Source organism: Ceratina calcarata, unplaced genomic scaffold (genome assembly GCF_001652005.2).
Source record: "Ceratina calcarata isolate Rehan_Ccalc_2016 unplaced genomic scaffold, ASM165200v1 scaffold21.2, whole genome shotgun sequence".
NCBI lineage: Eukaryota > Metazoa > Arthropoda > Insecta > Hymenoptera > Apidae > Ceratina > Ceratina calcarata.
Window position 1 is genome coordinate 132,634 of NW_017142677.1, and position 26,543 is coordinate 159,176.

Sequence of the window (26,543 nt, forward strand, 5' to 3'; positions counted from 1 at the left end):
GTAGCTATTTATTGTTAGCATTATTCTTCCGACGTCTGATTTCTTTTTAATTATAGGAAATGCATTTTTCTAAGGTACATAAACTTTTGGGATTGACTGTATAGCCAATACGTCCTTAAGAGAGAAAAGTCTTTGACGCAATAAAGAGATGCGACGTTTTGAGATTCTTCGGTTTGTTCTTTTGAAACAGTCGAGCGGCTTGTCGACGTTCGCCGAAGGAGAGGAAACGATTTCTACATTTTGGATTCGAAACGGCGATTCTGTTCAGAATTTTCTGACCCGGTAACAGGGTTCGGTGTGCATGGGTATCGTTTTTCTCGGAGTGTACTCGTAAAGAATCGCTGCGTCGCTTGGAAAGTTCGCGTGGATAAAAATTTACGGTCGCGCGCGCGGTGCCACGCCGATGGTAAGTGGAGATAGAAAAGTTGCCCGACGCCGACAACTTCTTGAAACAACGAAAGTATTTGCCAGCCACTTCTCTGTATCATATTTTACGAGTTTCACTCTGAATTGCTTCCCCGACGAAAAACCGGATAACACACTTCCTATGCAATTGATTGGCAATCCTGCGTCCGAACGAAACTTTCATGTCGTCGATTAATAATCTTATATTGAAACAATATTTTTATACCTCCCGCGATGTATTGATACGTTATCCAGCTGTTCCTGGAAGAGGCGACTCGGAGTAAAACCGGATGCATACTTTATACGCGATTGATTGGCAATGTTATATCGAAACTTTGATGTCAGCGATCTTATATTGAAATTCCACTTTTACGTTCTGAAGATAAATCAGAGTTATTACATAGTTGCCTGAATGAAATTGGAGATCGTCCGAGTCGAACTTTCTTTTTGAAATACTGCACGCATCGGAACTTGGAAACGTTCTCCACTGGTGGAAGTTCGAGCCGAGGACGGGAACGGGAGTTTCGCGAGTGCGTTTGACATGCCAAGGGTATTGCATTTATGGATCGGGCCTAGCCTGTTGCTAGGTTTCTGACTGACGCGGCATGACCGATGGCTACACGGCTCGATAAAAGGAAAACAAGGGGTCAAGGAAACAAGAAGAGAAAGATGGGTAGAAGGAGAACAAAAACGAAGAGTAGACGGACAGAGGCGAACGGGTCTCGCCCCGGAGGGACGGAACGGGGGAATAATGGAAAAACGTCGTTTCGTCGTTGCTTGATCATTACCGGGCATCGCGGCAGCCCCGCGACGACCAATTAAACCGCCAACAGGATTGGATTTATCGACGAACGAGCAGCAATTACTAACGTTTAAAGTTGACGAGGTCAGCGGAACGGAAAACGTCGCGCAAGTTTCTCATTAGAAAGCCTCGAGACCCGCGGTCCACTTTTAATCGTTGTTCAGCAAATTTCCGACACGTGGTTCCACGAATTCCCAGGAACGAACACGTAGCATGGTTCGCAATATTTTATGGCGAACGATATTTAAGCTGTAGAAGTGCAGTCGCGCGATTGTTGAGAGTAAAATGACGCATGAACGAGGAGACTTGCACGATATTGAGGTGCGATTTAAGCCGGAACGAGGATAATCCGGTTAATCTAGCGTACGAATCGGACGCTTTGGCCGTCCGCCAAGCGAACCCGGCCCTTCAGGAGGAGCAGCAGGTCTAATAAGGCCACCGGGACATCGGGTCTCGTAGTTTTTCGTTCCACCGGACAACCTCGGGTAGAGAGCTCCTTTTTACGCCGCGATAGCTGTCGAACCGGAAGTACCGAGGGACGCGTTTCACCAAGAAATAAAAGCTTTGATAGGAGCTAAATTCTCGTTGGTCTCACGTTTTACCTTTGAGGAAATTGCGTCTAGTATTTCTCGTCAACCGAGGATGGTGATCCTCGTTTAAAAATTAATAATTTCTTCTTCGAGTTTCTTCGAAGAAAACGTTTGAATAAACTAACGAATGATCGTAACAAATATCGTAGCGAATGTACCGAGTATTCGATGGAACGATTGCGTCGAACGACGTCTTATAGACAGTTTCAATAATTCTTATCGCGCGGAGTGTCTTTCATGCGACTGGAGTCCATAAAAGATCTTGTGTTTTATTGGGAATAACGGTAGATAAAACGCGGTGCTTCCTTATGTTAAAACTCCGTTATGAGAATCGTTACTTTTTAAAAGTGAGGCAGGATGCCAGTGGAAACTCGGTAGCCCATTGCGGCGCACTTTCCCCGGCGCGCGGGTCATAATAAGGGTAGTAATAAACATGGTTTATTGCTCGGCCGTTATTATAACTCGGCTGTAACTGCGCGATGAAAGTTGGTCACCGATGAAACGGACGTGGCCTCGAAACGTTAAAAAAAAAAGGGGGACGAGCAATAAAACGGAGTGAACGAGTAAATAATAACTTGGCTATTTTTGTGGGGAATTTCGGTCGAGCTGAAACGGTCGACAATTAAAATCCTGTTGAACGGCACAACAGTCACGTTGACTCTTCGCTGTTATAATTTCTTTTCGAAAACAGCTGGTAATCGTGATAGAAGTCGTTAGAAAGCAGACAGATCGTACGCGTGAATTTTCGACAAAATTATTATCATTATAACGTTAATATGAAAATTGAATCATCGAGAGATCGGACGAACGTATAAGTTCTGAGCGCGGAGTTTAATTAACATTATTCTGTCCGCGACTGAAACGTGTGCGAACATTCGCATCGGAACATTCTTTCAACGGACACGTTTTCAATTCTTCTTCGTCCGGGAATATAGAACGCGGTTCGTGATATACGAGAGAGCGGCGTGTATGGATTTTGTTAAGCTTGTTTCGCATTGCAAAACGTGAACGCCCGAAACTAGGCGCGCCCGGTGAGGTGATATACGAGTACACACGCAGTAAGATAAGAACTCTTTCGACCGGCGCGCAGCGATGCCGTTGGAAATTTGGCTCATATATTTCCATTTGCCCGATAAACCCGCCGATGCCGCGATCCCACCAGAATTAATTCCAACTTATAAAATGTGTACCAATCAACTTCATACTTTAAAATTATTCTTCAATTATCGTATCGTTCGATCTCACATCGGACAAATTTTTCTGTTCGCAATTTCAAATAGAACGTGGATTTTATCTGGTAAAACGTTCCTCTCTTGCCTCGTTCAAATACGCGAGTTCAAGTTTTTATTTACACGGGTTTGTTCGGTGAACTTCGCTGACTGCCGGGAAGCGTTGCAGCGCGTAAGTAGAATTGGTCAACGATTATCGCGGCGCGGTAGTAGTAGACAGACGCGCTCTGAAATTTCACTCGGCTCCCGTCGCGTTGCGACGGTTCTAATAGGGCCTCTCGACCGTGTGTACTCATTGCACCGTAATACAGGGCCGAGTGGATGAATTTTCGAGGGGATATCTCGATGGTGCTTCCCCTACGTGACGCGTAGAACGTGCGATAACGGCCTCTGCCAGGAAATCGTCTATTTGTCTCGAATCTAGTTTCATCGAAGGGACATTCCAAAGTAGAAAAAAAATGTTCAACAGACCTTTCTCATTGTCGTAAAAATTAAATGCACTGTATCGATCTACGTGGAAATTTTAAAGATGCGAACCGTTAGTTAATACTTTATATCAAACTGTTTTAATCAGATTGGAGATATAAAGGCTTGATGACTCATGGTTCACCTGCACGCTACGGCCCCTGGCCATTAATTTAATGACTCAAACGATACAACACGCTTCGTACCACTTACCACGTTAGCAAATATGTACCTAGTCATTCTACTGTGCGTGTATAGTGGTATACCGGTACGATATCGAGCCCGTCATTAGAGGAAAATGAAAAAGGGAAGAAAACAGTAAATTGCTGATGCAAATGGAAGAGGGTTCCGAGAAGTCGCGTGACTCTTGAAGGGATATCGATGGAACGATTAACGCTTGTTCCCTTAGTATACTCGAGGGTTGCACGTCAGGGAAAATATTTGCAAAAACGTTTTTCTTGGTACAACATTAATACCACAGAAGTGGACAAATATATAAGATCATTCGATTTAACGATTGACTGAAACAGAATGATTTGAAATCGTGTCTTGTCGATACGACATGATTGAATTTCTTATTTCATCATCGAATGGATTTTATAATGAACGTGGTTCGAGTTTTCTCCTATATCGAAATTTTGTGGAATCGAAAAATTTAAAACGCGTTACGCGGAATCCACAGCCAGGCTGAAATATTTTACAGAAAGGGTCCCGACTTGCGTGGACGTGAAAACGGATAGTCGGAGGAAGTTGTAAATATCTGTAGTAGCGTCGGCAATATGCATTGCCGCACGCGTATTCGAAACGGCGAAACGAATATTCGGAGCGAGCCTCGATAAATTACGTTGGAGGCGAGTCTTGATTCGACCTCCGCACGAAAGTTCGCGACCAGTCGGGAAATAATCGCGGCGACTCGTTGAATATTTATGCCGGAGCGCGGCTTGCACGCCTTCCAACCGGAGAGAGTTCGGGCCGAGTTTCGTCCCGATTGGAAAAGGCTGGGGTTTTCAGCTGAAAAGTTAAATCGTGTTCGAAAGAAATGGGGGAATATTTTTGGAATCGGTTTCTCTAAATCTTCCGAGACTTCTTATCGTAATTTTGTATGTAATATATTTGTTCCATGATGTGACGTGTGATTTCTTACACGTCGTGAAATTAAAATCCTTGTACGCGACGTATTGTAATTTTTGCAAGGTCTCGTTGCGTGCAAAACGTGGCAAACACTATTGCATACGTGGAATGAGTATTTTTAAACAGGAATTCTCATTGCAAAAATAGTTGGACGCACGGCATAAATCCTACTTCATACGAATCAGACAGGTCGTAGAAAAACTGCTGGGTGGTTAATCCCTTTGCACGACCAAGTATAATATTTGCGTTATCAAAACGAATTATACTCGCGCCGGGGATTGAGCGTGTCCGCATGGGTCGTCAAAGAACTACAGATTCAATGAAATCGAAGATGAAAATAGAGAAACGGAAGCCAATTATTCTTGTACCATCCGCTACTTCTTTCGCGTTCACAATGGCACTCGATGAAGGCGCGACGGAGTATAATAAAATTACCTTTTTTACGAACCGAAGGGAAATCAGGTTTTAAATCGGTGGCCACTTACGCTTGAATAAACAATTCTCAGCCGGAATATTAAACGAAATATACAAAATGTACGTGCATCGGATTTTGTTCGTTGATCAAAATAATTTTGTTCGCTAATTGGAAATACAATTTCAAAAATATAAAAGTGTAATAGTAGACCGGAAATTCAGGCTCGCGTTTTGTACTGAACGAGCAAAGGTTCTTTGGTTTTCGTTCGGACATGAGTGGGTGTCTCGTTGACTCATGTTATGGAAAAGAAATGAGGGGAACGAAAACGATGAAAGGAGTAGAACGGTTAGCTATTGTGGTCCGGCATAATACGGCGGACTCGCTCAAACACAATTTGTCGCGTCACAGCGGATAGTCAATCGATTAGTTCGCTACGTGACCCAGCGGAGGGTACGCCACAGGTGCGTGTTGCACATGCGGCCCAGAATTACTCCTGGGTCCCCGGTCGTAATTCCGACGCCTAACGGCGCGACTCAATTAGACGCATCATCTAGTAATCACGTTTAACCGCTACTTTTCTTCCCTGTCTGACGACAGACCGTTTCGCTTTTCATGGGAAATCAGAGCAATTGTCCCACTAAGATAACCGAAATAATTATGAGATCGATGGGCCACGATTAGGTAAACTATTATAGGATCACGAAAGTCTCTTTGGATCTTTTTTAATTCATTCCTTCAATGAGACTTTTACACGTGAAAGCAGAATTTAATTTAAACGCCTTAACACTAGAAAGACTGAAACTTAGTATATACCCATATTGCCTAAAGCAGTCAAAATGACTGCATTGTGAAAGAATAATGTGTAAAGAAATTTGTCTAAAATTAATTTTTAATATTTTTTATATTATTTACAGTCATATAACAAGTTATTAGTAAATGTTAACAATAAAAAAAATTTACTTCACTTGGGAAAAAAAATAATTTATGCATTATTATTTGTACATTTGCCCAAAAGCAGTCAAAATAACTTCCTTGGGCAATCTAGTGTTAATAACTGTTCTCTTAAATGCGGTTTCCAATTTCGTTTCCGGTAAATTGACGTAGAGCATCGATCCTTCGGACCTCAATTCGGGGTTATTTTCAATTTGAAACGACGTGTCCCCCTTTTTCACGCGATACCCCGCGACAGGGTTGGGTTTCAACTGGGGTAAATGCGAGGTGTAACCTGTCGCGTAGGATCGATTTCTTTTAATTGATTGGTTCTTTTAATTGAACCGACATCTGGGGAGACTTTGGGGACAGGTTATTGATGATCTGTTTTTCACGTCGAATCTACGTATTTTACTACGTGCCTGTGAAACATGAAGACAAGTGAAACGACGTCATGCCAACTATTACGACGAAATTCTTCCTCATGTATTAAATCTCGTTTAAAGAACACCTGACTGAACATCGATAAATGAATTTAACACCGTGAGAGTTGTTACCGTTACGATGAAATTGTTGCGCAATTAGCCACTCCACTCCTTGAATAAATTTGAAAAAGGAAAACTATTAAATTTATTCGCATAGCTGGAGAAGCGTTCTGAAATACGATTTAACAAATCCTGACTTGAGCAAACTCTATAAAATTTCTAGCTGCATCTGGCAGGAACTCGTGAAAAAGAAAACAATGGTCGGGGAGCGTGGAAAAAAATTGCTGCTCGTCTTCCGAATTTTCGCTGTTCGAGCCGAGGGGCAACCGGTTGATCGCGTTGTTTTTTCTCGTTAAGCATAACGAAGCCGAGGCGAGGACTTTCAAAAACGGCGGAAAACTTCGCTAGCCTTTTTTCACCGGGGAACAATACTTCAATCGCAATAAACAGACCGTCGGTGTTTCCGCGATTTACATTTATAGCGTCAATTGGAGAAATCTGATTCAGACGGCTTTACAGCTTTCGACGCTCCGTTTGTTTTCAGTTTGCATAAAATCTGCAATTTCTTCGCGAAATCGTTTTAATCATATCGATAACTTCTCAAGTTCCGCTTTACGTTTCACAATGGGTTCTGATATTTCTGAAACCACGGCATGGAAATGAACGTTTTGGTGAGAAACTTGGCTACGCAAATTTCTTTTGATTACCACACGGTGGAAATTGCAGTCCGCAAGAAAGTTGCGGAACTCGACTGCGTCGCGCCATGAACAGCAGAATGCGCAGGCTAATTTTCAGAGACGATCTTTGGCGCTGCGCCACGGAGATTCCAGTGTTTTTCTACAATTCCATACCTTAGCAGTCGTTAGAGCGTCGGTTATTTTTGCGAAAGATCCACCAACTGGAAATTCGCTTCTTTTGGACCAGAAATTACGAGCGAGGGAAAGACGTTTAATAAAAAGAAACACGGAGAATGTTCTTTGCTTCTTTTCGGTGATCATTCTCTATTTTTTCGGCTCGCTTTGATTTTACCTCCGGCATCTCTTGCGCTCCGGTCCATCAAATTATTAATCATACAGACCGGACGGGACTAGAGAAACCGCGAGACGCGAATTTCATTTTTTTAATTAACGCTGTTTCGCGTTGCAGCTCGACGTCGAGGGAAAAAAGAAGTGGCGCGACGCGATATCGTAGTAGCTTGCATAATTAGAATTCTCTGTATTCGTCTCGCCACGATCGATACGCGTTCCATTTTTAGTAATTTACTTCATGGAAAATATCACCTAACTATTCCGAGGACGTAATCATGAAATGACGTGTTCAATTCATCATCGACGACTTATATTTGTAAATTCAATATTATGAAATGCATGCAAACGTGTTTTGATTCTATTTTAATTTCAATGTGGACGCGAACCAGAATTCAATATTCTGCACTGAACGTTCCGTGCCGCTCCGAACCCCGTCACTTCCGGCTGCTATTTTATAATGCTGCGACGGTATTCGAAAAAGGTCCGAATTAAAGGGCACGAGCCACGCGGACACGTATCTACGTCTACTTTACGAGAAGCCACGGACGCGTTTCCCGATGGGGTTGGAACGGGGCCACGGGAAAGCGCACGGGCTCCCTGATTGTAAAATCGATAACGCACGTTCTCTGTACTCCGTTCCCCAAGACATCCAGCTCGCATGCCCTGTTGATTTCGATTTAACGGCGCAAAGCAACGCGCAGACGTTCCATTTTACGTCGTTAATTAAATTTCGCTTCGAGGAAACTTGCCTCTTCTCACTTTTATTATCTACTTCATCGAGGAATTCCACGGAAATTGGTTTCGGCTTTTTAATTTAAAACCCATGTTGCATACGAGCTGCATTTACTGTCTCCCCGGTCCAGGTTGGTCAAAGCGGAAGCTTCGTTTCAGTTTTTAAACACAAACGTATCTCTGCTCGAATGGGAAGAGAGAGTCACACGACGACCGGTCATATAAACGACCTAAGGGATCAGATGCGAAGATACACCTTTTATGTAACCAAATTCATTTACGAAGATAAATGAAACTCGCGGATAGGCTCACGCATTTTATATGACGCTCTCCGAAAGTCTCTAAAGTGGCGTAGTAAAAACCTACGACTCTTAAGGCCGAAGATGATACCGAGGACTCGCGTATAAAGGCGGGACCGTCTTTCAAAAAATGGCAATGAACTCGCGTGGAGACTCTGTCGTAACTTCGGTTCGCCTCGTAAAACTTGACACATATTAAAAACCAGCTGTCTATCCAGGTATTAAGGATGATTAAGAACAGCGGTGGATAGAGCGTGGCGAAACGGTGGTCGGGAATCCGATTCGGGTCGATATTCCGGTTGGCCGCCGGCCAGAAGAAGCTGCATTTATTTTCAGTCAATTTGAAGTTATTTTATAGCCGGCGAAAATGCATAGACCCGGCCCGCGTACATATCCCACTTGCCTAAATTCCACGAGCTACATCGGAGGTAGATAATTGCGAGTATAAACGTGGCTTGAAATTTTAGTATCTGGTTCGAGTGAACGTATTTTGGTACTTCTTCATGAACATACGGCGTAGCGTATCGCATTGAACTCTTTGAACACTGTTGTTCATTACAATTATTCGAGACATGGTTAGAAATTGTTATACGATTGTTCTGTTTACATTCGAGTAGGACGACCGTGAAGAATGTCCATACGTTTTCATCGGAAGTTATTTCGTGCACTGAAGCAATACAAGGAATTTCCCGTAGAGATTCCAGTTTTCCTGAATCAGGGAAGCGAGGATCCGCGGTCGATTGGTCACTGTTCCTTATTTACACTTTCGCTTCGTTCCTGCGGCATACCGCGCGATCCGCGGTCAATTCGAAGAGACGATTGTCGTTCGCAGTGATCGATGAATGAAAAATTGTCAGTAATAAAAACGAGATAAAAGCGTCGGTTTCTCGGCTCCGAATAAAGGGTAACGAGCCCATTCTTGTTCTTCCCGGAAACAAAGCTCCTAGGGGGTCTAAACCGGTTAAAGGGCGTCCCATTCGCCAAGCCAGAAGTGCACTTTTACGCGTGGCGTGGACGAATGGAGCACAGGCGCGTGTTCAGAACCATTATCCCTCGCTGGGGTGGCATTAATGGAGCCCGAGCCACCCTTCGTCGTCCCAGTGTACAGGCTGCTTCCAATTCTCGAGATAGAAACATAATGCAGAAAACAAGCAATTCTTTTATACCTTCCAGTATTTTATATCATTATCAGAACAATCTCCTGTCGATCTGAACATATTCTTGCATTTATTTCATCATTGGAATGAAGAACAGTCTATCGAATATAAATTTGGGAACAGTCTGTACGCCCGTACGCCTTTTTACGCCGTTGCATTTTTTCATTACGGTCCCTCGAACGCGTGCACGGCTACTTACCCTTCGCCGTCGAATCTCGCAAAACTCACTCTCTCCCGACTCGAAACCGAGTACGTGTTTTATCGTGGTCTAGCTACCTAGCGGTTTCGACCCCGACGACGGCGATTTCTCTGTGATAAACCCGTCTACTGCACCGTGGGATGAAAGTTGTCGTTCAACATGATGAAAAGTGTCTCTGTGGTGTCAAGAGATTCAACACCCAAAGTGTAGAATCGCTTATTTTATTTTGGGATCCGTGATGGACCGAGTTTCTTCCACACTCACACCTCAGTCGAAAGAAATTTATTACAGGAGACGACAGAAAAATGTTCGAGATTCAATTCTCAGTGAGATTTCTCTGTGAGGTGTCCAAAGCAGATCTCCATCCGACTTGCAGTGAATTCTCAGTGGCTGAACAGGGAACAAAGAACGGTGGTAGGGTTAAAACGGGGAAAAACTAATCCGGACTATGGCGTGCGTACGAAAAACAAAGAGGACCGGCGTTGTTTAAATTAAATTGAACAAAACCGGGACTGCCGGGAACACGGAATCCTCGAATAAGAGAAAGAAATTGACTTTATTTACTGGCACGCCGTCGCTGAATCCGGTCCCATATATCCTGTACACTTTTTCCTCCACGCTGGACCCTTTCTTACCTCCCCATTTGCATTCTCTTTATAGAATTAATTTTTCCGGATTTTCGTACCATACAATTTTTTACTTAACCCGTCTCCATTAATACCACGAATGCATCTCGCATTAATTATTTATCTTTCAAATAACGGACAGAAAATAAGGACGATACAAAAAGTTGTTTACGAAATATGTAAACTAATATTATAATATTAAAAAGTACGGGAGATATGAAAATCAACAACAGTAGCGTTGTACAGTGATAAGAACGTTGATAGAGCGACATTTATTTAACTTTACTCATCGAAATTGACCGTCGAATGCAAACAGGAACGTTTGCCTCCAACGAATCCGTGCCGCTGGTGGATGTATCGATAAATATTGACGTCGTATTTTATCTTTGAAATTCGTCTTGAAAACATTTCATTAATTAAAACCACTCCACAGTTCGTATTAAGAATACTTTGTTCCCTGTTGTACTTTCCATAAGAATTCGAAACAGTCCGTATTGCAGAATCAACACAAAATAAGTCACAACTGAATATTGTGAACAAATTTGATGTTGATTAATTAACGAGTTAAATCTGGTGACGAATTTTATGGGTTTCTGTCTCGCACAATACGGAGACTGTCTAGCCTGTCTCTCGATTAAGTTGTACAAACATTGGACCGACGTGAAACGGTGGATCAAGGGAAGGAACGAGAGCATTCTGCCGCTCTCGCGGTGGCACGGAAAGGGGTGGTTTCAGCTCCATGACGCGGATCCTCCTTAGGCTCGTTCTGATCGACCGCAATCTACGCCGCGGTGCTCGCACGCCTCGGTGAATCTTAAATTGACCGCGCTCCCGCGTCGAGAATCATATTAGCCGGTTAGAGCTTCCGCTTTCGCGCGTAACAGCCGACAGTTTGCATGCAAATACGCGCCTCGACTCGTTGTTAAAATTGCACGCGATTCGTTTATTTCCACCTTTTTAACTTAATTTCACACGCGGGTGTGGTCTGCCTTTTTCGTTGCAAAACGAAATAAGGGCTGCTACCCTCGGTGTGAATTGTCTACCGAAATTGTTCACTTTGTAAGATTTGTTTTATCCGATGAAAATTAAAACGGCTGTTCAGAATTTTTAGAATATGCGATTTGTATATAAAATCTGCATTTAGATTCCCGTTCGATTTAATAAATTAAAACCTGAATCCACGAACGTAGTTCAGTTTGCGGCATCGAAACAGCAGTAAAATTTTTACTGGCCCATCACCGACGGTACGGGAAGGAGTCAGGGCTGCGCAGAATCGTATAAAATTTGCGAGTCATTGGCCTAAGGAATCTCGTATATGAAAATCTCGAAACGGGTTCGACGAACTATGAAGCGCTGAGTGCGAGGCGTTCCTCTTACGTTCGGCGTTGCTTGCAAATCTCCGCGCGCGATAAATCGCGCCCCCGTGGTCCGGGGCGCGAGTGAAGTGGTTAATTGAAGCCCCGCCAAGGAGGAACTGGTTTTGGGTGCGAGCCAAAGCGACTGATCATACACGTGGAACAGAAGACCTGTAGGAAGTTCGGTGATCCAGTCGATAAATCTCATCGATCTACTCGATTTACTTTTTTTATTCATGGTCGACTTATCGTCCGAACCGATCATAAAAACCAATAAAACACCGCTCCGATTCTCGTGACGAACGTGAACACCAAGGATCCCATTTTTCAAAGTGATTTCTCGTTTGTTCACTCCCGCTAGAATAAATATTGAAACGGCAGGAGCAATAAATAGACAATGTGTATGCATGCATAATTTTCAACTTGATATTAAAAAGCGAAACGGAGGGTATGCATATAAAACGAGTGTTTAACGGGAGAATTTGGTAATGAGCGGGAGAGGCAGGGAGCGGGAGAAGCAGCGAAATTACAGGAAAATTCATAGCTCGTTAATCCGCGTACTCGACTAGAGGGGATCACATTTTTAGCGACGCGGATATTCACGACAAAGGGCGCGAATTCGAAATGCCCCGTCAAGTGCGTACGCGCGAATTCAACTATTTTTTTTCGTCCCACGAATATTCCTAACAGTTTGCGCTCGTACGGTTCTGACCGATCGATCGATCATTTTTATCGAAGGCTTTTTACCGAAGAAACGTCATTGCATTTAGTCGTTTTAATCAGCATAAACCGGCGATTTACTACTGAACCAATAATTATTATTCATTTAATGATTCAGTTAATGTAATAAACGGGTCTTGCTGATAATCAATTTGTTTAATTGGAATTCGATGATTATCAAGCAGATTGATTCTGTGGGTGACAAAAATTCACACAGAATTAGTTTCCTCCACTGTTTCATTCCCGTTTTAATATAACAGTTCTCGCCTGTTTCCCTTTGTGAACCCACCTGTGACTCTGCAGGCGAGATGCTTGATTAATTCACTTTTCAAATGAAAGAGTCATTCTTTCATATTATGCAATTAAAATTACAAGTGACAGGTATCGAAAGAGAATTTTGCTAATTAACTGATGTAACAAGTTTAATCAACTTTGCTGATTGAAATTCGTTTCACATTTTATTCATGTTATATTTCAGTTTCGAATTTGATATTCCCACTTCTACTATTTAAATTTCCACGTAGGTGAAATAATTAATGAAATTTTCTTGTACCAAAAATTAAACACAACATTCATTGATTTATGTCTGATCAAGTCTGATTAATTGCAACTGCTAATTAAACCAGGTAATCATTATCCCCTGTCCTCCCCTTTCTTTTACACACCGGTTATTGACTTAGCTAATATAAAACCACGAGATTAAATTGAATTACCTCGCTCTCGTTCTCAAGGGCTCGTATATCACCTACTACGCATGCATACACGTTTCTACGTTTGCTTCCTTCCTCCGCTGTTAATACATTTTCTCTCCGGTTACACCCGCACGAAATTAACGCGTTTATCCTTCAAGCTTTCGAAATTCGAGATGAATATTCAGATTGAAAACTTAAACAAATTGGATCTGATAGAAAATAGAACCGTTCAATCCTGGCAGAAATCAAATTAGGCGATCCTACTTGTACATCGATTCACGGAGTAATTCCAATTTCTTTTTTTAACAGACTGTGAAATGGTATTTCTCACATTATATTATTGCTTCTAATCGAGAATCGAGGAACTTTATAATACTTTTGAACAAGAATACGTAAAAAGGCATACAGGAATCTTTTAATTAAATTTCATGCGACGACGGAGGGAATGAAAAGAAATAGCCTGGTGGCAGACAGTAGGAATTCTTATATAGCTTGAAAACTCGTGTTTCTCCCAGTGTTTGTTTCGACATTCCGGCATGGCAGATCAAGGGACGTTATTCCATTCCCCACGAGTTTTTCCATTCGCGGTGGCAGGCTGATTTATAGCAACCCTTATGCTTTACGTGTATGCCCTCTCCCCTTTTCCACGTTCCCTTGACTGATAGCCGGTTCGGCATCGACCAAGCCTTCCTTAAGCCTCGCACGTTCTTGGCATTCCCTGCCTATCCCGATTCGACCTCCTCTTCGACCATATTTCTTCGGTCCCTCTGATGTCCAAAGAGCAACGGCGTGCTTCGTGATTAGTTAGGCCAACTGGATTCGCGAAGCAACAGCAATGGACCGTCGTACGATTTGTGTGTTCAAAACGAGAATTATTGTCTCTTCATGCATTCGTAAAAGTTTAGGTACTAGGAACAGAGCCTGTGTTCCATCGTTCAAAGAATACACGAAATGTCACGTGGGCGCGTTTAACGAAAATAATATTTTTCCGATTGCAGAAGCCGAGGTGAGATCGCCCCGTTTTACTGGCTCGGGATGGCTCGCGTTCCCGGCTTTGAAGGCCGCTTACAAGCACGTCCAATTAGAATTGGAATTCCGGCCCGAGGCGTGGGACGGGGTGCTGCTGCTGGCCGGCGAGAGGGACGATCTTCAGGGCGACTTCATGGCTTTGATTTTGCATCACGGCTTCGTCGAGTTCAGGTAACGATATTACTTTATAATCGTCGTGTCGATGCGGTGGTTAAATATAAATGCCCCTCGGGAGGGACCGATAACAGTTTCGAAGTCAGTGGGAAGACGATGAACATTCTAAAGCAGTGAGTGAAACATTCCTACTTGAATTTTTGTAGTTACAGAAAATATTCATAATCGTGTGTAACTATTGGTATTTAACACATTGCTGACCGGCAACTTTTCTGAAAATTTACCTCACGTGCCCGGCTATTGTTTTGGAAGCGGATATGGAAGTAAAACAATATAAATAAATTGTAATAAATTTTATTCATTATTCAACTCCTAATATTTCGGTTTCGCTCCGTTTTCCTTTCGAAGAATTTGGTCATCGTTGAAATTTCTTTTACAACTAAGAACGAAACTTGGCCGGTCTTATAAGCGAGACACAACTTGAGGTATGCAGACCAAATAATTACACTACAAGATATCCAACAGTGCGCCGTGAAAACAATAAAGATGGGGATAAAAGCTTATCACGAGTTTACTCGTGACCGGTCACCAACGCTTGGCCACGAAAACACGAGTTAACTTGTGACCGGTCAGCAATGTGTTAAGAATAAGAACTGCTGCGATTTTATTCAAGTAAGTAAATTCGTTTACGATCATCATATAAATCAATCATATAAAAACTTGGGAGAACGTGCAGTGAGCAAAACGCTAGCCAACCATTATTTCCGATATCAAACGTTCGAAGTTCCATTCTTTGAGCGATCAATTTGAAAGTTTGCGAAAGAAACTGAAACGAGAGTTCGGCATCGTGGTGATCGATGGTGATCGATCTATGGAAAAGAGGACGTAAACGAGCAAACTGTTTGCTGGAAACTGTAGTTGCGCGCCGTCATCGGCATGCATCATCGTATTATGCTAACTTTCCGCAAGTTCGTTCGAGAGAACCGAAGTTGCCCGAGGGCACCTATTGCCCTATTAACGATGGGACATCAAAGGAACCGCGTGAAACCGCGATTTGCTTCAATCTGTCGCGAGACGGCCCGTGTATATCGATGAAATTTGATGGGAAAATATGATCATCCTCAATAGCGATGACCTCTTATAAATCCTTTTATCGATCCTTGTTCAAATTACTCTTCTTGTTTCGTCAACTTCAAATACGTATTAAAGAATCTATAAAAGATTCAGAATCCGTAGATTGAAATTGTCGTATAAAATTCTCTCTAACTCCTTTAGTAGTTAGAATCGTGTCGTCATATCACTTGGACGAAGAAATACCAATGTAAGAATCCCTTTGAAAATAATCTTAATCCTCTCGAGGCTGATTTTACAGCTCAGTTATTCTCGACGCGATAGCTTAGGAAATCGATCGATGAACAATGTTAAATGAATTTGAAGCTTGTCGCATGCAAACAAGGGCTGAAGTATCGCGTTGATGAACTTCACCGGGGGTACATTTCCCTGACGGGCTTTGAAAGAAGTCCGTAGAAGTTTCTCAAGTTTCTCGAGGCAGGCGCAGCCCGAGTAGCAGCCTCCGTTGACGGCGAGAGTTTGACGTGGCCATTAATTAAGGATTCCGGTCAGGAGCTAATTTTTCCCTTCGCAGCTTAATAACCCGCGACTCCCGCGCGACTGGGGACCGATTTATGTGTCCGGAAGTTCCACCTGGAACTTTGTCCAACCGCCAATCATGTTTCACCCGACTATCGTGTTCAATCTTTACCGAGTCGAAATTTTCATCAGCAAAGGCTTACCGAAACGTTTCATAAACTTCGCCCTGAATTTCGGTATCGTCCGGGACAAATTATTAATTCTTTTCTAGCTTAAAGTATCGAACTTACGGTTTCATAAAAATTGAATCTCATTTGTTTGAACAAATGATCTCTCTGTATTGTCAATTGAGGATGTATTGGCTATACAGTCAATCCCAAAAGTTTATGCACTTTAGGAACGCATTTTTTAAAAAGAAATCAGACGTCGGAAGAACAATGCTAATAATAAACAACAACAAAAATTTTCGATTTTTCCGAGATTTTTCCAAGGGGGTACCCCTTCAGATTTTGCGAAATTTTCGTTTTTTGCCAATAACTCCCAAACGGATGGACTTAGGGGAATATTTATAAGACCATTTTGTAGAGGACGACGAGATCTACAATTTCTGTCTAAAAATGTTTCGCTAACATCAATAGTTTACGAGTAATTTGCAAAAAACTGTTTTTTCGTTTTTCGTCAATAACTCGTTAAATATTAATGCTAGCGAAGAATTTTTATATAGAGATTGTACATCTCGTCGCCTTCTACAAGAAAGGTCCTATGCAATTTTCCCGTATCTCCAAGAGTTTAGAAGTTATTGAGGAAAAACGAAATTTTTTTCCAAAAGTTCGCCGTTTCGACAGTGGTATGGTCGGATTTTGTCAACATCAATAAAATGCCAAATAATCATACTTAACTCATTAAATATCGAAATTAGAAGAAAAATACACTATTTTTAAATATAGGAAATGCGTTTTTCTAAGGTACATAAACTTTGGAGATTGACTGTATAGCCAACACATCCTTAAATACCCTCGAAATTCGTATCATCCATAAAACCGGTCTAACAATAAGACCAGTCCTGGTTTCATAAGCTACAGGCGGATGTTCCTAGTTAATTATGGATATAAACGGGTCGAAAGCAGCGTCGAACGGAGGAGCGTAATTTATTCAACACTGCCGAGATAATCGTTCATTGTTCCTCGATTTGTTTCCATAATTCATTAGTCACGCGCTAAGCGATTGGCTGGGAAACTTATCGTCCCGTTAACCAGATGTCGATGCGGAATGCTCAGACAAAGGACTGAGAAATGGATGAAAACCCAAGTACCGATCGGGCTCGTCGCAAACCATTTCATTCCTCCAGCCACCGAGGAGATAGTACTAAAGAGTGGGAGTGTCCGTGTAATTGTTGGGACAGCGAATGGGACGCCAATTTCGATAACATTTGTAACGTATTAAATAATTCAAAACTCATTATCTGGCATTTTCATGATTGAACCAATTAATTGCGAAAACCGATTGAATCGAATTTCTGGTTTTAATTCTCGAATTAATCGAATGGTCTTGCAATAGAAAGATACTGAAGCTTGTTCCGATTAGATCGTAACAGAGACGAGGATCGGTGAACGCGTCGGTAACAATAGTTCCAATTACGGTCCGGCCACTGGGAAGCTACTTTTCTCGGATGAAAAATCGGTCTCTCGGACGAAATGAAATTTTCTCGCGGTCCAATTGGTTGAAAAAGACAGCCGCGTGATCCGTACCGTCGTCGTCGCATTTGCCGGCAGCAGCCGTGTACGCAGTTACCGTTCGCTTTCAGCGTCACGAGATCCGACCGGCCGAGTTTTCCGGCTCTCCACACGATCCCACTGGTCTTTTCTTCGGTTAAGCCGAGGTACACGTATCCCGCTCGTCTTCCGGTCGGAGCCAGGACTCAAAGAATCACTTTCACGTACACATTTCCCCGCATTTACACGGTTAGACGCCCTCCGAGCGGAAGTAATATCCGAGGATCCGATCAAAATAGAAATTGTGTATGTCACAAGGCATTATGAAATCTCCCTTTGTCGAATTTAGTTGCATTGTGAAGATTTTATGAATAGATTCGAGGAGTCAAGTGCGTTTAATTCTGACCTAATTTATGCAGAGATTAATACGTTCGTAATTTGCACGAGAGGATCTCCATGGGATAATGGTCGGATAAATTATTATATGAATAAAAGGTATTTGCCTCGCGTCAGGAATCTGGCAATTCGGTTTGCGTTGAACATCCGTGAAATACGTGACGAGTGGAGGATCGCGTGAATGTCAAGTGCATCTTCCGGGCAACGTTGCTCATAAAAGCGAGACATTCACTGAAACAGGGTCAGGGCCAATCGTTACGATGTTCGCCTTCTCCGGGGGACGGAGATCGTTAATTATTTCACAGCTGACGAAGAATGCGTCACTGAATTCAACCGACAGACCCGAAGGCCAGAAAGAAATCCTCTCGATTCTCGTTCAGGCTTTGTCTTTCATCATTCAACAGCGTCAGACTTAAGCGCAACAATGAATCGAATTCCCGTTTCGGCTAATCGGCTTTTCTGCCGAATGCAGGATTCGATAGATTTTATTCTTTAGAGAAATTTTATTGAAATGAGGAAAGCCTGGAACAAATTGCCTGAGCGAAATATGTATTCAGCGTTTATGATGTTGTCGATAGTCGAATCAAGAGTTTTTTTTAATATGAATAAAACGCTTATTTTGTTTTTTGAAAATTAATGAGTAGATGTTAAGAGAATTATTATGAACCAGGCGAGGATGAATGTATTATCGTTAGGATAGAATTATAGAATTAACCAGGTGCGTGTCGAAAGGAATACGCCTTAAAACCTGGCGGAGCACGCGTGCCGCGGGTCTCGCGGTATTAATTACGCGGTTCGACTGCGTCGCCGTAACTCGTTAAAATTTCTCATTACCGTGTTGCTCGCTAACTCGGCGGTGATAATTATGTTGTAACTTAGAATTCCCTGGCTAAGCTCCTTTCTGTCCTCCATTTCGCGAAATCGGCACTAAAACCGAGCTGAAGAAGCATATAAAGGAAAACGTTGTAGAGGATAGCAATTAATAGAAATGACAATTAGTACGACTGACTGAATGGAAGAGAATTGTTACGAGTTCTATAATCGTGCAATCAGAAATTATCAAAGCATAATTATGGTACGATTCGTAACAGTACGAATCATATAAATTTTCCATTCGTATCATGCAGTTCCTACGATTTCTGTTTATAAGAGGATTTTAATTAGCACGGAGCCAGAAAACGTGGAACGATTTTCTGGTACAACGTGGGAGAAATGTATTTCAGATACGCGTGGTATACGATCCCATTATTTTGGGAAATAGGTTTTTCCTTAAGAGACGGCCACACGAACACCAATGAATCTTTACAGATCGTCGTTTAAGATAGCCGACCGTTTCTAGGTTTGGTGGAACACCACTGGATAAATGGTTCCGTGAGAAAGTTAATTAAACAAAATGACACAATAAGAAACAGAGATCGATGTAACGTAAAACCTTAGAAAGTTCAGTTTTATGTTCGTAACTCCTCTCGGTGTTCGTCGGCCGATTCTCTTCGAATAATCGCGGATCTTCTTTTATGCAATCTCATCGATCACAGTTCTTCTCAAATACATAGTTAAAAAATATCGATGCACATTTAATATGAACGGAAATGTTGTGTTTGGTTCGCAGGTTCGACTGTGGGAGCGGGGTGGGCATCGTGAGGAGCACACAAACGGTGAAGCTGAACGAGTGGAACACGCTGACCGTCTACCGGCACCGATGGGACGCCTGGGTTCAGCTGAATCGAGACAAACGCGTCGAGGGTAGATCCAAGGTAAGAACAAGTTTTCCCATCCGGGCTAAAAAATGGATTCCATCGATTATCGATGAAACAGGTAATAGATTACGGCGCAAATACTTAATAGCGAGCACGCGGCTCGAATTAGAATCATCAGGATTTATGGACATTAAAATTCAGCCTCGAAAACTATTGACCGAACGAACTACATTTTTAAAATCCACTTAAGAGATGAGAGTGATTTCTCTCCACGTTCAATGTGAATCACATTTTGTTTGCTCCTTTTAAAGATTATCAATAGACCGTGGAATTTTGTGTGGGATGAACGGTCAGTGATTTTGATTTAGAAAATGAAATCTAGATATTTGTTTTACTCTTTAAAAACGATGACCTCCATTTCACTATTCTGTATGTCTTTCAATATTATTTTCTATAATACGATCTTTCTACAAATATAGAAGACGCAAAATCTATTTAATTACGATGAGAGAGTCGAACAGGCTGATAGAACCGTATTTAGTAGCGACTGAATGACATCAGAAATCAAACAGATATTTAGGGTAGAAAAAAAGAAAAGCTGATTGGAATTGACTTTGGTAGTTCGTCGCTTGATAAAAGGTCGCGTTGCTCGTCGTTGTGTCTCATTTGTAAAATACAGAGAGGAAAAGTAGAGGTGGTGAGGGGGAAAAACAAGACGCGGACGACGAAAAAGAGGAGCGAAGTGGAAGAAGAAAGCGGAGAGGGTGCAATCAAGGGAGAGGCCGGGGACACAAAAGTAACGCCGAGGCCCGCGCAAAACCCGTGTAGCACCGGCGCTACACGAGAATAAAACCGAGACGAATAAGTGCCGGCATGATTAAAACGAGGAAGCACTGTAGTCGAACAATGGACGGCGTCGTGTACGCGTTTGTCAGCAACGGAGATGAAAAGAGGGTGGGAAAGATAAGAGGAAGGATATTTTCAAAGATGTTCAGCCGAAAGATTTTCCGCTGTTTACCTACGAAACAGGGAGACGATCTCGAATATTAATCTCGATCGCATGCGTCCACTGTCGTTCAGAAGTTCAGAACGAACCGGTCTATTCAAGTCTCACACGTTTCGTTTTACATTACCCTTTGTATATTCGTAATAGAATTTGACGATAAATATGGTTCGACGAATGATAGCTGCGATCTAGTACCACAAAAAATCACAGACATCCGTGCTCTTGAGCGATATTATAAACGACGATCGCCCAAATGGAGCGGGAGAACGACTTTTTTCTCGTGGTTCAGCGGTGTTTGATCACTCACGACCAATTAATGGACGAGTTTCGAGTTTAATGCATCGACGATCAACGGACTTATGAAGAAGCCTTTGTTTCGTCGCCTCTCTGATACCGCACGTCGCGTTGTTAATCGATCCTGCTAATTAATAGACCTTTCTTTGTGCCCTCCTCGAGTCACTCTTTCCATTAAACGAGAGCACACTTTCTTTTTCGAGGATCAATTAGCTCGAAACGTATGCTTCCGTTGCGTACAAAATCGTCGGTGAGACAGCTTCACACATTTTTTGTCGGGTATTCGACGAAAGGTTTCATACGTAATTACTAAATGATCTCAGAATCTGTTTTACATATAAGTACGCAGTTGCTTACTAAACAAAAGGACGAATTTCTGGTTTGGAACGCGGGAATGTTTCCGCTACGATGACGATATATCAAGCTCGTCTAGGAATTGGAATATTCTATGCGAGTTTGATTGCGGTCTGGTAGATACGGCATCGGGTTGCACGGTAACGCGTAGGTTTACAATTAAGTTGTAGAAACTAGATAGCGGGTAATTAAGGCAGCCGGCTGGTGGTAAACGTGGTCCGGGAATACAATACAGTATTTCAAAATCGATATTACTAAGTCAGAACTGCATGGTAATTCATTAGAAAGAAAAAATTTAATCTTACTGCTGGATATTGCGTCGTAATTCTCTCAACGCATGTTTCACGCTTATTGAATATAAATTATCGGCGTAACAAATCCTAAAAATAACGTTCACAGTGCGAATCTGTTACTGAAAATATTTAACAACGACACATCGGATAGAACGTATATTAATAGGTATTGTATATTAATGTATAAAATAGGAGCGGAATAAATCCTGGCAAATGTGACTCGACACGAAATCAAGGGATTAAAAGCAGAGATCTTTAAATCTGACGGCGTACTTCGATCGCGCGGCCGGTCTGTAATGCTTAGTTACGTTTCCCCATTTTTCTTGACGAGGCGGGCGACGCAAAATCGTTGGTTTGCACGCGACCCCGCGGCCGTATGGATCGCGGGGGGTTAATAGGCCCTCGCGTGAAAAGCTGATGCATTTTCATCCCCCGTAACGTTTATGGCCCCGACGCCAGGACGTATAAAGACGGATGGGCCGACGCCGTGAGCGATGAACGATCGAACCGGGCCACGGCGGGCGTGTAATCAGTAAAATGCTCGTCGCCTGTAAAACCCGACCATAGTTTGCACGATTAAGGAAACTCGTCGCCAGTTCATCGATTATGTGCGACACTCGCGAGGCTGATCTTACCCTGATTCACGTGCACCTAATGAAACTGGGTCTTACAAACACATTTTAGCGACGCTGCTAAATGGTGTGCGCATTAATTAAAGGTCCACGTTCTTAATTAATTATATCTCGTAGAAATGTTTCGTAGAACCGTTTGGACATTTATTATAATTCGTCGTCGGTCTGTGATCATTTTTAAAAGCACGATCCTTCTCTGTGAAAAGTTTTCGGTGAATTACGGGTGACGTTTTATTGCACCTCTACGAGGTTTTCTTTAAATTACACCGGGGAAACTAGCTAGCGTTTCACTCTCAAATTAAAAGTCTTTAAAAGCTACCTACTTTCTAAGCCTCCTTCCCGCTCCCTCACGTCGGTCACTTCTATTCCTTCCCTTTGGTTCGAGCTTTCCCTCTTAACCTTCTCTCTCTCTCTCTCTCTCTCTCTCTCTCTCTCTCTCTCTCTCAAGACTTGCAAATTGTTTCGTAATAAGTTAGTGCGCCGCCTTAGCAGAAGGCGAAAAACCCACTACTTTCTTCGGCCGCGACCGAGAGCCCGAGGAGTGCTCTCTCGAGTGCTCCTTTAAAAACAGAGCCGACTTCGTCCACCAAGTTACGCGAAACACTCGGTGGAAGGGAAAGAATCGTTCAACTCGGAAAACCGGCTTTTATCAGCTGATAATTGCCCTCCTTCTCTCCAAACAATACATGCCCTCCCAAGACGTTTGTTCAAGCTGAAGACCGTCGGCGATCCTTTTTTCCCGATTCCCATTCTTTTCATTACGTCAGATAATTTTTTTATCATTAACAGTAGCACAGGTAGAATATGGCCAGCCGAGTGGAACAGCCTCGTGCGGTACGAGTAGTATAGGTCACTGTCGAGTCAGACAAAAGGGACAGTCTTGCTTTTTATCGGAACAACGTCTGATTTAATGCGAGACGATGAACCGAACATCGTAAATGAGTGTAAATCAACGATGAGTAATTAAAAAAATATACTAATTCGAATGTAATGAATCTGAACCGGGGAGAAGTCGGTCGATCAACGGCAAGTTTCGCGGGACGAGAGAAGCGTCTGTTTTTTCTTATCCCAGTGGACGGCGAGTTTAATTACCTTTAAAATCAGCCGACATCGCTGGCAAATGGGTCCGCGAACCGAGCACACTTTATCCCGAAGTGCCATTAAGCACTCGGTGTTCTAACGACAGCGTCGTAATTAGAGGAGGAGAAGGAGGAGGAGCACCCCTCCTGTTTCTCGCCGACGACCCTCCATCTTCTCGCTTCTTTTTGTTTTCCTTCGGCTATCCGTGACACCGTTCCGTGGCTGGCCTCGACTCGAAACAACCCGTTCGACCCTTCCGAACTTCCACCGCTTTCCAGTTTCTCGTTACAGATATTCCCAGTTAAATTCGTGCGATTGTCTCGTGCATTTTCAAATAATTTCCTTCAGCATTTTCTATGCAATGAATCGTGTAACAAACGGAATCAAACATTCCGCCGTTTGAACGGTCACTCGATAATTTATTGAAGGCACGAATTTATACGCTCGACGAGCATCTTGTTGGGCAGTTAATCGACAGAAACTAGTTACCTCGGTTTATTTTTCGCTGTTGTCTGAATAACAAGCAAGCCTGCCTGAAGCACAAAGCGTATTCCTTGGGCATCTAATTTCCTCGACTTTGTAACGGGTCAGAGAATAACTAGTGCTCCTCGCGCAGCTGCTTTAATTCGTCCCTTCCTTTTTTTTACACCCCCTCTGGCTAGACAATGGCGAAGTGGCACGGCGAGACCTGAACAAGGGAGTCCGATAATAATTCTCGACGGGTGAAATGTATCTCGTTCAAATTCTTGTCGAACGATCAAAACGTTTCTCGTTTCACGAGGTCTGTTGACGAGGACGAATTAATTAGATTCCCTTATTAATTTCACAGACAGGCTCGTGATGTTCGAAATTTGTACAAGAGAGTCGAATCAAAATTGCTATTTATGTTTGAACGATCGGCCATAGAGATTGCAGTGCGTTCGTCACAATTATTTCGATGCAGTTTTTAAACGTCATGCAAGTATTACTGTTCTCTCCATCTCTCGAACAAAAATAAACGTGCAAATGCTTCTTGAAACATGGCCTGTGCATTTCCATGAAACATAAATTAATGAAATATCATTTGTACGTTTTAATTAAATCGAAATTGGACGATGTCTCGATGGAATCTACTCGTAACGAACGAACTGACGTTTCATCCGAAGTAGGAAAATTGCGGAATATATCAGGAGCCTAACAACGATGCGACGAGAGAGAAATAGGAAATCGTAAGAGTCACTCCTTTGGAAGCTCGGAGGTGCTCGTGGGTCAAAGGGTCCAAGTTCTCCGACACGGTGAACACGGAAACCTTTTAGAAGTATCTGGGAAGCTGGCCCTTGCCTTGTACGGCTCGCCTCGAAACTTTCGAGACTTTTCTAAGTGCATTAACTTGGAGCAAGGATTCGCGGCACGTCGCGCCGGCCTTTTCATACTGACACGTTTGACGGTGTACGTTCCACTGTCAGAAGTGCAGGAACGCGAGAATTTACAATTCTGAACTGCAATCTTAATCGACAGGAAATTTCTATGACGTCGAAACGTCTGTCTCGAGGTTTAGAACGTACATTTTCTAGTCATTAAAACAAAGAGCTTCTAATCGTGTTCGAGATGGGCTTCTCTTCAAGACATTACCATTACGACTCTGATTCAATCGTATTTCATCTAATTTCTCGTTGACTATATTCATATTCGCATACTTACGAGTGGGAGTGTACGCGAAATTGTGGTATACAAGAAACTCTCGTAGCTACGCTCAGACGCCGGGTAGGCAAATATGGAGCAGGTTGGATGCATAATCCACGTAAATTGCTGCCATCTCCGTGCGCAATGCGAGCCAGCCTGTCACCGATGCGACTACGTTTTCACCGTCGTCTTTTTTTTTTATTAGATTCCACTGACAGAGATTTACGAATAGGAATTTGACGGTTGTGACATTTTCGTATGAAGCAATAAACGCATACCCGAGGTCCGAGACTCTACGGACAGTCCAGACGCGAGAAAAAATTACACTATTATCATATATTTAAAAGACATTCCTCCTCGAAAAAATATCGATTCTGTTCAACGAGATTTGGCGGTAACTTATACGGATTGCTCATTGCGATAGCGAAATTATTTCCAGTACAAGTAATTACAAAGGAATTCGGGACGTGCGTTAATATTGATGGAGCGGAGTATTCGACGTTGTAATAACTCGCCGAGTTTCTCCCAGTCGTACTTCGCTCGGTTAAATTCTAGATTTCCCCTGGTAACTTGCATGCATCGAATCGAATTCATTACACGCATTCCGCGGCTTCGATCGAGACGACCGTTGGATCATCAGAAATATTGTCTCTAAATTTTGGCTCTCCGTTGTCACCCGAACAATTTCAATTTCCATGTATATTTCGGTTTGTTTCTGCGAAATTCTTTAATACGAAAACATCCACCGTAATTTTGCAAAGAGCGCTCTAAAATGAATAATCTTCACCGGATACCGCGGTAGCGACCGCAGAGCCGGTTCAAAAATTTCGTTACCAGAGCGAGATTCCTGTACGAGGGGGATGGAGAGAAAACCACGGTCGAAACTCTCACGAACGCGAACGACCCTTGCGTATTACACGAGAGTACACTTGTCTTCATAACCCACCGATGGAGTCGTCGTGGAAAGAAGCGTATAATATAACGTCAGTCACAAAGACTGATTTATTTTCTATTCTTATTTCCTGACCGAACGCGTAGAATGCGTCGACGAGAACGATCACTCAATATTGCTCTTACTAAAGAGTCTCAGAAGTACGAGGATGGGAGCTCTGTGAAGTTGGTTTCTGAGGGGTGGACAAACGAAAATTGTGGTTGGACAAACATGGACAAATCGTAGACAAACGAATGGGATTTGGTTTTTATAAAAATTTTCACTTGGGGTGCCTACTTCACTCAGCCGAGGATGGGCGCCTGTTCCACGAGTAAAGGTCTCGTGTCAGGTATCAGTCGGGAAAACACGTTTACGTCTGTCCAGTTTTAGGGCTGTGCGCGGCTGTCAAAAGTCGTAAGATAGAAGAGTAGCGACGATGCTCCAAGAAACGAGAAGCTATGAGGGATCTTTATCCTTCTTTTTATATTCTCTC

At 42.7% G+C, this 26,543-nt stretch overlaps 1 protein-coding gene across 5 annotated transcripts in view; it reads left to right on the plus strand.

Moving 5' to 3' along the window:
• LOC108622188 (EGF like, fibronectin type III and laminin G domains protein pikachurin) overlaps positions 1 to 26,543 on the plus strand; it is a 116,550-nt gene that overhangs the window by 71,953 nt on the left and 18,054 nt on the right. For all 5 annotated transcript variants that reach the window (XM_026811300.1, XM_026811301.1, XM_018019894.2 and 2 more), the window contains 2 exons: positions 14,259 to 14,460; positions 19,711 to 19,855. In XM_026811300.1, the coding sequence (XP_026667101.1) occupies positions 14,259 to 14,460; positions 19,711 to 19,855 (347 nt within the window). The remainder of the gene's footprint in view (positions 1 to 14,258; positions 14,461 to 19,710; positions 19,856 to 26,543) is intronic.